Source organism: Excalfactoria chinensis, chromosome 1, assembly GCF_039878825.1.
Source record: "Excalfactoria chinensis isolate bCotChi1 chromosome 1, bCotChi1.hap2, whole genome shotgun sequence".
Lineage (NCBI taxonomy): Eukaryota > Metazoa > Chordata > Aves > Galliformes > Phasianidae > Excalfactoria > Excalfactoria chinensis.
The window spans coordinates 51479694-51492596 of NC_092825.1; the positions used below are offsets into that span (position 1 = coordinate 51479694).

Sequence of the window (12903 nt, forward strand, 5' to 3'; positions counted from 1 at the left end):
CTTCTGGGGTCAATTTCATTTTCCTTGGGATATTTTTTGGCACTCTGAATTTTGTATTTTCATTATCTTCATGAAAGTCAGATCTGGGGGTGTTAGTGGACATGAGCCAGCAGTGTGCCTAGGTGGCCAAGCTGCCCAATGGCATCCTGGCTTGTACCATGAAGCAGGAGCAGAGAAGTGATCATTCCCATGTACTCAGTACTGGGGAGGCTGCACCTCGAGTGCTGGGTTCAGTTTTGGACTCCTCACTACAAGAAAGACGGTGAGGCCCTGAAGCATGTCCAGAGAAGGGCAGCAGAGCTGTGAGGAGTCTGGAGCACAAATCTGATGGGGAGTGGCTGAGGGAAATGGGGTTGTTCAGTCCGGAGAAGAGAAGCTCAGGGGAGACCTTATTGCTCTCTATGAAAACCTGAAAGAAGATTGTGGTGAGGTAGGGGTTAGCCTCTTCTCCCATGTCACAGTATTAGGACAAGAGGTAATGGCTTCAAGCTTCACCAAGGGAGGATCAGGTTGGATATTAGGTATCACTTCTCTGAAAGTGTGGTGCTGCAGTGGCACAGACTGCACTTGGAGGTGGTGGAGTCACCGTCTCTGGTGGCGCTCAAGAACGGTGTGGATGTGGTTAGTGGGCACGGTGGGGGTGGGCTGATGGTAGGACAAGATGATCTTAAGGTGTCTTCCAACCTTAATAGCTCTAGGATTCTACCTGCAACAAGAAGTCGTTACGGCCCGAGAACGACACGGACCTCCTTACCGCCCCCCAGGCCTCCGTCACGGCGCTGCCCCCGGCGGCTTCCCGCTGCTGCCCGGGCAGAGGCGGCAGGTGCAGGGCTGCCCCGCTGCCGCCATGCCGCACCCCGGGCGGGGCCGCGCCGCCGCGGCGGGGCCGCAGGATCTGGCCGGGCGCCATCGGCGCGGGTTGCGTCAGACGAGGCGATCCGCCGGGTCCGTGCGCCGCTCGCCCGACCGCTGTCCGCAAGATGTTGCGGGCAGCCCCGCGCCTGCTGCGAACCTTCTGCACGAGCTCCGCGGTGAGCGGGGCGCTGAACGGCGGCGGCCGGCGCCGGGCCGAGCCGAGCCGAGGCGGGCGGGCGGGGGTCGGGGATGATGCGCGTCCTCGCTGCTGGGTGGGATTGTAAGGCGCGTGCGGGTTTCGGGAGGCACCGGGGCAGCATCCTGCCCGGCCCGCAGACATCAAATGGGCGCCGCAGGGATGCGGCTGGAAGGAGCCGGCTGTCCCCGGGCCCGGCCTGGAGGGGGCCTATGGATGCCGCCTCCCCCCGGGTGTGGAGCTGCCCCCAAGCCCGTGCGTCTCTATCTCCCGGCCTAAGCGCCTCCGCGGCCCCTGCCTCAGGTGTTTACAGTTCCGAGCGCTTGTTCCGGGCTGTTCTCTTTCCTCTTCCAAATATAGATCATACAAGTGCCTTGAAGTGCTCTGCCCGGTCCACATTGTCCACGTGCTTGTGTCTGGCAAGCCGAGGCTGGGAGATGGCTTCTGTGTTCCTGAAGATCGCTGTGTGTTTTGTGCTTGCGCAGTTTAGTGCAAGGAAGTCATCCTAAGGGCTGTGCGTGGAAAGGTCGGAATAAAGTGACTGAACAGAAAATGCGGTCAGCGGGACCAACAGATAGGAATGAATAACAACTGCTGTGAGCCCGCAGATGTGTAATGGGAGGGAGGGAGGCCCTACACACTGGTTCTATTTGGAGGCACTGGAATTCAGCACATGTAGATCCTCAGCAGAAATGCTGATGCAGCGCTGCTTTTCGAAGGAGGTGCAGTTTGATATTTATCTTTGAAAAGATGCAGCGTATTGAAATGTTTACTAGCTTCACTACATTCTTGTAGAGAAAAACTATAAAGTATTGCAGTCTTTTTGGTAGCTTTACAGTCAGAGAAGCAGTTATTAAACATTCACCTTCAATAGATTTGATTAGAAATTGATAACTCATTACATGTAAGATCTGTGTGTATGCCCACGTATGAGAGGCAGCAACAGAGAATGACTTTTAACTATGAAATCAATATTCTTCTCAGCAAGAGTTTTGTAGCATTAGAAAGTAGAGAAGAATGTGTAACTCTTGGACTTGACTCCCTTTCTAGGAAGAACAACTTGACAGAGAGTCACTAATGTTTGTTTGGCTGCTTCTCTCTGCAGTGTTGAACTCAAAAACAACAGAATTATAGTAGAATGAGCAGCAGCTTATCTTTTGGGAGCACTGTCATATTAACCTCGTTATCCTGTGATTACTGAATTAACAAGAGAAAGACCAGACCTGTCCAAACTGCCTGTGCTCCATTGTTTCCCATAAGTAGGCATTGGGCATCCTTGCAGAAATAAGGCAAGAAATGCACTGTGGTTATATATGACCATTAATTTTCCCATGAAAAGTGTCTATTCATGAATATCATATACCCACAGTAAGCCAGGCAAACAAAATCCAGTGTAACTCCTAACATCCCTGACAGAAACAGTGATAAAAGTTTGTACTTTGGATGTGCCAGCAATAATGCTCCCGTACCCATCCATCAGTTTATTCAGTAGCATCATTTTGGTGCTCTTTAAAGACCTCCTTTCTACAGCTTTATGGTGAATTTACATAAGAAAGAAAACACCAAACATTTTTTATTTCAGTGTAATTTTGTGTAACTTTCCATTTTGATTGGATGTTCGGTTCATACTAAATTCTTTGAAAAGGATTTCCCACTTCCACTGGTCTAACTCAGCTAAAAATGCTTGAGGAGAGCTTCCAAATTAAGATAGGAGCTGGCTGTTAGATTTTCTGCAGTGAATCAATCGTCATATTTCAAATAAGATGAAAAACGAAGGACTGAATTTGTGGTCTGAACCTGCAAGTCCTTCCTTCCACATATGGGATTTTTTCCACCCAACCCAACAGACTTGTGAGTGTGGGTCCTGCTTTCTGCTGATGACAGAGCACGTGTTAAAGTGAGACAAGCAAACCGCCACATCTAAGCCAGATGCTAATAACGATCACACAATGCACACGTACCATTTGTTGGAGAAGTAACTGAAGAATCACCAATTGCAAAACCCATCCTGCAATTGAATTCGGTCTCCAGCTGAGTAACATTCTATGCACATGGGACAGCAGAGTTGATTTCTTGCCAGGCAGATCTTTTTGTGCAATGCCATTAAGAAACTGAACTTTCTGAGTCCATCTACAATCTTAACTCCTCAGTCCTTCATAGAACATAGTCCTCTCTTCACCATCATTTGTTGACTTAGCTCCACAATTAATGTGAATTAAGCAAGTATAACTTAACATAGGGAAAAGATGTTGATTTACAGCAACTCGTGATTTGGAACTGGAACTGGTACACAGTTCCATGTAATATGATATTCAGACTTCTTCACAGGGAAACATGAACTAAGAGTTAAGACTGCAAGGTTTGTTTGTCCTCTTTATAATTCGAACAGGGACTTGTCTTTACTAATGTCATTGAGATAGTGGATGTATTTGAGGCATTACTAGCAGCAGTGCAGCACTGGTTAGAAACACCAATATGTTTCTAAGTTTGGCCATGCAGCTTCATTCTGGATTGTGGTTAACTTTCCGTGGTAACAAAGATAAAACACACTCTCTCTCCCTCATTAGCTGAGCACTGACAAAGCACTGCAGGAATCTTTCTTTGGCACAGAAAACATCTGCCTGGATTAAACTTCAGGAGATCTCTTACAAAACCTTTTCTTCTGAAGTATCTCTCCAGATTAAGTGTCACAGCTGTACCCTACCTCTGCCCTGGAGCAGGCGTAACCTCTCTGCCTCTCTTCTTTCTATTTACCTTTGGTGCTGTGAAATATGCAACAAAACTGCTTGTGTGCTCAATATGCTGGGAGCTCAACTGGTGATTTATGGATAAGTCCTGTCACACGTACAATTTGTGCCTCACATGAAAGTCATCAATATTTCTACTGCTGATCCAGTTATCTATCTCCATGTTTTATTCACAGCCTAGTGATCTGCCAGGGCAAAGGCTTATATTGAAGCTGATTTCTATCAACATTTACATCTGAGAATGCCTTTGGATGTCAAGGAATGTTTTGGAAATTGATTTTCAGATGACTGTAGCAGAGGGTGCCTTGGTAGGGTGAAAGGGGAAGAAACTTAAGATGTTCAGAGATCACTCGAAAAGAGCTGGGAGAAGGCTATCAGAAAAGAAAAAGTGTATTTCGTAGAGAATATTGTAGAATTGTAGAATAATTAAGGTTGGAAAAGACCTCTATGATCATCTAGTCTGGCCGTTCACCTACCACCAATGTTTCCCATTAACCCATGTTACTAGGTACTACATCTACATCTCCATCTATACACTTCTTGAACAAATGGTAGTAATAAAGGTCTGCTGTTGCTTTCACTTGCCTAGAGAGATGGGGTGTCACATTCTTCTATGATTCTATGATGGAAAATATTGCCTTTGGGCAGATAGTTATTGCCTACTGCTTTATTTAAAAATGGTATGCATAAAAGAACGAATTTGCTTCAATGTTCCTGCAGTAGAACCTTCTATTTTGTAGTGCCCTTTCTCTGAGGCCATCTGCAGAACTAAAACAGCCTGAAAACAGCAAGATTCATCCATAGTATTTCAAATGTGAAATGAATTGTGATGAAATGGACTGTGGTTTTGAGTAATGTGTTTCTCAGGACATTTGTCATATGATCTGATGGACAGTCCAAACCATTTAGTATCCAGTCAGTAACTCACTCTGTAAAGGTAAGGTATCCTCATGTCCCAGCCTCCATAAGAAAGGGAAGAGAGGAAGGAGAAGAAAAGCATGTAAGTGTCAACGAACAGCACAGATACCAGTGGTTAAAATATTCAGACAGTGCATCGATTCCTATCTGTCCTTCTGAGCTTGTGGCATCCAATGAGTCATTCAGAAAAAAAAATGGCAGTCAAAGTCCATTTGGGAAAGATGAAAGTTAGGGTGAAGGTGAGGATGTGGACTTATGTTCCACCTTTTATTCAGGCATCCTGAGGAGTCTGAGTCTTTAATGGTCTGAGTCTAGAAGCAGTTTCTGTCCAATTCAGCTTTGGGGAAAGCAAGCTTCTTTATTTATGTGAACCTTTCCTTCCTAGCCATATCTGTTTGTTTTTTAAAGGTTGAAAAATACAAAGGAAGCTCTTGCAAGGGGCAGTCTCACCCTCTACTCATTCTTGCACCCTGCATTAGGGCTCATGGTGGTGCAATGAACTAGATCTTTCAGTAGATCTAGTTAAGAATTAGCTTTTTTTTGTCAGGTCAGTGTCCACCTATCTCAGTACCCTCAGGAACACCTGTGCAGGAAGGAAGCAAAGAGGAACATGTGAGGAGGGTTATAGGATTGTGGATGTGGCACTGAGGGATGAGGCTTAGTGATATGACTTGGTAGCTCAGGTTGATGTTGGATCTGGAAGGTGTTTTCTATTCTAGACGATTCTGTGGATCTACAAGATGTTGGGTTATGTGGAAGAGCATCACAGTGTACTTGTAGTGTTCACAGTAAAATTCAATTAGCCTTGGAACAGTTTCAAAGTTGAAGTAGATTCACTGAATCTGGGCCACTTCTCTCTGTCTTTCCTGCTCGCACAAGTACTACATCCTGCCCAGAAAACATATGCTGTGCTCCAGCTGGCATGTTTTCCTGGAAGGGAAAAAGGGGAAATTAGAGTGTCCTCAAAGCTGGTATTCTGCAGAAGACTGCTCCTTAGATTTTGAGGAGTCTAAAGGAGTTAGTACTTTTCTCAGGGTTTGAGAGCTTAAATAGAGCAGCAGTAGGTGATTTTCTGATATCGTAGTAGTGTCGTTATTCTCACTCACCTAAAAATCAAAAGTTGGGGCAGCTGTTGGCATCTGCTTGGTCAGAAGAAGCTTAAAATCTTTTATCCACTGAATTTAGAAACAAACACAGAAGGCTGGGAAAGTCCAGCGAGGGCACTGCGTATTTAGAAATGTTGCCTTGTAGGAGGTTCAAATGAATGATCGCTACCTTTAACTTGGTAGGAATAATGTGAGTTTGTCTTCTTTGTGTATCTGTGTTAACCACAAATTATATGCCACCATTTAATTATAGTGGCTCAGAGGGCGTGCTCCAGGCACCAGCATTATGCCAAGAGAAAATGTTTTTTGTACTCGTTTCAAAAATATTGTTTCATTTTGTACCATATCTTATGGCTAGGAGTAAGATAATGATAAACTGTAGCAAGCAGTGAGTCTGTCTAATGAAAATTATGGGAAACCAATATACATAAATGTAAGTATCTGCTGATACTTTATGCTCAGTGTGGTCTCACAGAACTACACGTTGCCTGTCACTTACCTAAAAAACTGATTGCTTTTCCTTCAAACGAAGAAAGATTATTCCACTTTGAATCAAAAATAATGCTGAAAGAGCAAAAAAGAAACGTAAGCAGCAACATAAATACTTTATATCCTATAACATGGTTTGTTTTAATTCTTTTGTTCAGGCATACCAGCATAAGCTAAAGCTAGCCCTTATAGGTCAAAGCATTTTTGGACAAGAGGTTTATAACAAGCTGAGAAAAGAGGGCCATAAAGTTGTGGGAGTTTTCACAGTGCCTGACAAGAATGGACAAGCTGATCCTTTGGGTAAGTGCACTTAATCTAGATGCTGACATTACAAGCATAGTAACAAACTTGCCTTGCTGTGAGCTGTCTATATGGGAGTGACTTGCATATATATTGCCTTTGATACACTGAGTTCAGCACAAGAACTATGCTTGAATGAAAACACAAGTCCCAGAGCTGGTTTAACCTTGTTAATTAGTGAGTATTTAAAAATTGTTTCTAGCTATGCAGGGCCATGTGCTATGATATTTTCTTTTCAAATAAATTAATCTGAGTACCTTATTTGAATGTCTACCTAGAGGTTCCATCCTGAACTAGATCTGTATCTTAAACAATAATCAAAATATGTAAAAGCAGGTTTGAGGAACAGTCTGATAGTCTTGGTTAGCTCCTGACTTCACAGGATGTGTTAGTAAATAGCTGTTGAGCCTGCACTCAAAACAAATATCTGTCACATGTTCCGTGGTGCTGTCTGGGACACTCAAGGCTTGGAGCCAAGACTGTTTATTCTTGGCCTTCTGCCCTTTCTGACAAGTTCGTATGCAGCAGTATGCCTGCAGAGCCTATTTCTCTTCCATTTGGTCTAAGGAAAACTCACTGGAAAGGGTAGAAGAGGCTTTGCTCTTCCTGTTTACATTGCCAAGATTTTGCAAACTTTCTAAGCGGTTGCTTTTGAGGTATTCAGAATTGAACTCATACAGCAGAAAACAACGTGGTGAAGAAGCTACTTTGAAGTCATTATCTGAAGTATAACTTTCTCTTTTCAGTGCCACAACAATAGTGAGTTAATAGGATTAACAAGTGACAAAATAGAACTTGCCTTTATGGATTAACAGAAATTAAAACTACATTCCATGAGCTGTCTTGAATGTGTCCTCTTGTGTTCGGGTCCTGACATGTTTTTATAGAATGAGGGAAGAATCAGAGGTAGATTTTTCTTACCTTGCCTGTGGCACTCCCAATGGCTCTCAAGTTTGTTGCATTCTATAACCTCACTGAAAGAATTAATCATACACTGGAAGAATTATAGGAGATGTCTATTGATCTAGAAAAAGACAATGTGTCTGTCCAGCTCTGGAAGCATACCATAATAGTTGGTTGAGTTATACAAACTGTTATTCTGCTGTTTTTATACTAGCAGATGTAACTCAGCAAATCTTTGTCTGATTTCCATCATGACCATTTTAACTGAGCTGTAGAATATTTGTTGTTTTCCTAAGACTTCATTGTTTTTTTGCTTTCTGATGATCTAAACAAGTCACAAGTGAAAATTTCTAATGTTTCTATATATCCTCAGTCAGCTATGATTTTTATTTCTAAAAGCAATTCCAGTACATGCTAGCTTCCAATGTACTGGATGGAATGATACTTCATTAAGTATTTACTTAAGATCTATGTTAATAGGCTAGTGATGTTTCAGGTCAAACTCAAAATTCAATTTCAGAAATGAAAAAGAGGAAGAAAATCCAAAAAGTGTTTAGAAATAGGAGTTAAATTAAGTAAATTTCTGTATTCCCTTTTCTTCCTATTACAGATCCAGCTCAACAGCTATAGAGTTTGACTCTACCATCTTTTCTGTGATGGTTCGTTAAGCAGATGTACAGTGGCATTTATCAAACATCTGAAGATTATGTCTGCAATAATGCAGTTGCTTTTTCTCACCCTTGAGCCAAACTCTTGGTGTAGCTGTGTGTCTCACAGATAAATGGGAGCATATCCAGAAAGCATCAGTAAACAGAATATTGAAGAAATGACTGAAGGCTGCTAGCATCTATAATTATTTGAGCCACATGGTAAATTGCTGCTGACACGAGCACATAATTGTAATCTCATACAAATGTGAAAGGTAAAATTAAGCTCTGCTAAACCAGTTGCAGGCAAATGTAATGTCCAGACAAGAAATGAAGTGCTATTATATTCAGTGACATTCTTCATTCTTACTACCCAAGTCGTGAGAGTGAAATTAAAGTTGAGAATGGCCCAAGCTATAGGAATGAGAATCCATGACATAATTAATCACATTTATCCAAGTGTAAAGTTTTATTTAAACAGCATACAGAACAGTACAGAGGGCTATCTGTAATACATTTCATGATGTGGGTTGTTGTACAAAACTTATTTCAGTTTGAATTTTTAACACAGAATGTGAATTTAAGAAAAGTATATTTTTGTTCCTCAGCACTGGCAGCAGAGAAGGATGGCACTCCTGTTTTCAAATTTCCCAGATGGAGAGCTAAAGGAAAGCCTATCCAGGAAGTAATCGCAGCCTACAAGTCAGTTGGAGCGGAGCTAAATGTCCTTCCATTCTGTACACAGTTCATCCCAATGGATGTCATTGACTGCCCAAAACATGGCTCAATTATTTACCATCCATCCATCCTACCACGCCACCGAGGAGCTTCTGCAATCAACTGGTAAGCTTTTGCCTGTTGTTCAACAAAACTATGTACTCGTCCTGCTAGGACATTGGGCCAGATTCATTATTTATGTAAACACTGACACAGTTCTGTTGCCTCGCAACTGCTCTGAAACAATTTCTCTGAAGCAGCTGAATATTTGGATCATGAACTGCTCTTCATACCAGAGACTCCACATTATTTCCACCATGAGTGCAGCTGTTGTGTGTGGAAGACCAGTGATGTGCTCTGTGCATTTGTGTAATACTCACATAGGTAAATTAGCAATATGTAGTTTCCATAGGCAGGATGGTACTCTTGCAGCTAGCTCCCCTCAAATAATAGGTAAGTGTCACAACAGGGCTTCATGCAGAGTCTTAAGATTTCACAGAAGGGAAAGAAAGACATGAAAGAATCCATAAGAAAAAAAACTTCTATCATTCAGTGCAATGCACGAGACTAGATTCAGAATGTTACTGTGAAAGAGCTTAACTGCAGTAATGACCACAGTGGACTCTGATGTAGCATTCCTATGTCAAAAGAAATGTCTTTATCATTTTGTTTAAATTCAAAGAGAAACTGTCTAAATATATTAAAAATAAAAATAAAAAAGAATCTTGCAGGCACCATGATGATTACCTAACAATGTAATGCTGTAAAATCAAAGCAAAAGCATATTTTGTTCTTTGAATAACAACCCACAGTGAAAAAAAGCTAAGCTGAAGTACTTGAAAAGAGTACTTGAAGAGAGAGTAAAGGAGACCGTTAGAGATGCAAGGAAATCCTTCAGGAGGTGGCATTTCTGTCCAAATAAGTAAAATCAGAAAGAGCACAAAGTCTGGCAAAATAGATGTAAAAGATACAAAGGGCCAACTTTTAAGGCACAGAATTGAATAACAACCATTTTCTTGAGTGTGTTAAAGGTGGGAGGTATGTAGCTTGATATAGGTGTTTGATATAACATGGTGCTGAGCAAAAAGAATGGCAAAGCAGGAGACTTATATTGGTATTCCAGGTGATGGTGATACTTCAATACATAAATGAATAAATTAAGATTCAGATAACAGGAGGTAAAACTTGAAGTTAAAAAAACATAAGGTAATGATATGTAAGGGGGAAAAAGCTGTCTATATGTAAGCAGTAAAATCTAAGTTGTTGTTCAGAAAAGAGACCACGGGAAGGATCTTGGAGCATGAAAGAAGTAGAAATGCCTCAGAAAAATCTTGGTATAGACCAACTTCCACATGATGGTGCAGAAGTCCAGGAGTCTTCAGACTGGAAAACAGATCAATGGGAAGGAAACATGCCAGTAGTGCAAAAAGCCATGAAAGACATGGGGATGTGAATAAGGAGTGATTGCTTGTTCTTTCTTAATTGAAGTGAGGAGGCAGCCAACAAAGAGATCAAATAGCCCTGTTTTGTATATTCATTCTGTAAGCATCTGCCCTTTGCAGATGAAGGCTGTTGTCCTAAGACTTTTAAACTATGCTAGAATTTAACATTTGGCCTTTAATGATGGCTCATGTGTTTCAGCCTTGAGCCCCTTGATCTCGTTATGGTTTCTTCCATCTGTTGTGGCCGTAGCCCTTGAGCTGTAGTAGACCCTTCTCCCACACAAACACCACTACTGAGAAAACCAGTGGTGATGATTCATGTCTAAGAGGCATTTGTTACAGGCAAAGGTCCTGAACCTCTGAAGGTTCTTTCACTCCTTCCTTTACAGCCTCTTTCACCTACTGCTACTCTCTTACCAGCAGCCATCTGCAAAGAGAGCTTTGAGGTGGTGCACAGAGGAAGTTCTCAGGAGTTCCCATCCTGTTGTCTACTCAGCATCTGAGATGTCTTTCCACAGTACTTCCTTCTCTGCCAGAGCATGCCAAGGACACACCGCATTAGTGTGATCGTTCTGTATTTACAGATCATGTAAAACAGATGAGATGCTGCTTCAGTGTCTGGAGGATCTGTTATCTGCAAGCTTTCACTCTTATTTCAACTGCTAACTCCCCCAGCTGTCTTCAGAGTTTGCCCCTCTTTCTGCAGGAATGCATGCTTTTAATAATGTAGTTTTCAGTGTTCTTATAGTGAGTTTTCAAATCTATAAGCCAGATTTCCGATGATCTTCTCACAACATGGACTGCCAAAGGAATAATTATGTATGCCATATGTCTTACAAAAATGGAATTGATGTTTGCACACTGACACTTCTGGCTGCTCCCTTAAGCACTTGTATTTGATTTTCCATCATTCAGAGGTACCTGCATCTCCAAGGAAGAGTGGAAAATCTCTGTGGCTGGAGTTCCCTTCACATTCAGAAACAGATCCTGAGCTGATGTAAATCAGTATAGGTCTGCTGTATAACTAGTGTGTGCATGTTCATGCAGACCTGCTGAGAATCTGGCTGGACTTAAATTCCCCCAGTGTCTTTTCCTTAAGCAGTTGTGTATTAGTGTTTTGCTAAGTGTCCATTATTTTCTTTGTCAGTTTAGCTCTTTCAGCTGTGGGACAACTGTGCTTCCCTTGTTGATCTGCAGATAAGCTGTGAAGCTTAGCTAATTACAGTAAACAATTCGGAATTATTTAGACTATTTACATGCTTCCATCTTTCAAACACACACAGCTATTGCACACTTTTTGCTCTATATGTTTAAGCCACAGATGATACATTTTAAATAACACAATGACTGTGATGGGCACTGAAACCTTTCTTATGTCTCTTTGTGAAAGTACACATATAGTAACAAAGCTCTGGGAACTTGACTGTGAAATGAGTAATGAAACTGGTGATAAAGAAAGTCAGGATCTTCCATCTGCATAAAGTAAATGAACGTGTAACACATGGATAGATATCCCTGGCTGCTTTCACGTTTTCTCTATTTACTGTAAGGCTTCTTTTACCTCCAGGACTTTAATTCAAGGAGATAAGAAAGCAGGATTTACAGTTTTTTGGGCTGATGATGGTTTGGACACTGGACCAATACTTCTGCAGCGAGAATGCGATGTTGGCCCAAATGATACTGTGGATGATCTGTATAACCGGTTTCTCTTCCCAGAAGGAGTAAAGGCTATGGTATGTTTACCTGTACTAAATAGCATCATTTTATAAGAAAAGAATAACATCTGCTGGAGTTTGAAAAGAAAAAAAAAAAAAAGGAAATATTGGCAAGATGCATGCAGTTGGGAAGAGGGATTGTGGTGTTCAGATGGATTTTAAACTTCAGATGAACTCTGTTGCTTTACAACAGCTGAGGAGGTGGCCTCAGAATATTTGTTGCTGACAGTGGGCAGAGCATATCCTGTTTCTGCAGAAGGCAAGAGGTCAGGTTTGTCTTGAGTGTTCTCAAGAGAGAAATATATATATATATATATTTGCAGAAAGAAAAGGAATAGAGATGAATGCAAACATACAGAATCACATTCTGTCTCTAAATAAACGCTGGTCCTGCTTAGTTCAGGCAGCTGCTGTATGCGTGGTGACTGGATACTCCCATCAAATTCTGAGGCTATTTCTTTTGTCAAAGAAGTTTCTCAAGAACATTTGCACGTTAACCAGTGCCACATTGGTCTCCTAGATTTTGGAAAACCTGGGTTTTGAAAATAAGCCATTTCCTCTTGTGGAAGAAGATTTTCTTCTGTCAGCCACAAGCATGACTGAGGACTGAAGGAGAGCCAAGCTAATGTTAAATCTGTTGCTTTTTACTTAGGTGGAAGCTGTACATCTAATTGCTGATGGTAAGGCGCCTCGTATACCTCAGCCGAAAGAAGGGGCAACATACGAAGGGATCCAGAAAAAGGAAAATGCAGAGGTAGTATTAAATAACACTGTGGTATGTGCCACTCACTAGAAAAAGCTGTTCTAATTCAGATTGCAATAGCAGTGACTTGAAATGAATGTGGGTTTTAACTCAGTTGTTTCCTCT

The 12903-nt window shown here is 41.8% G+C and overlaps 1 protein-coding gene across 1 annotated transcript in view; it reads left to right on the forward strand.

Moving 5' to 3' along the window:
* The first annotated feature begins 872 nt into the window (after window positions 1-872).
* The window catches only part of ALDH1L2 (aldehyde dehydrogenase 1 family member L2), a 28694-nt gene continuing 16663 nt past the window's right edge, over window positions 873-12903 (forward strand). Inside the window, exons 1-5 of the mRNA XM_072330554.1 lie at window positions 873-1031; window positions 6470-6611; window positions 8770-9004; window positions 11888-12053; window positions 12688-12789. Of these exons, the coding sequence (XP_072186655.1) occupies window positions 981-1031; window positions 6470-6611; window positions 8770-9004; window positions 11888-12053; window positions 12688-12789 (696 nt within the window). The 5' untranslated portion in view covers window positions 873-980. The remainder of the gene's footprint in view (window positions 1032-6469; window positions 6612-8769; window positions 9005-11887; window positions 12054-12687; window positions 12790-12903) is intronic.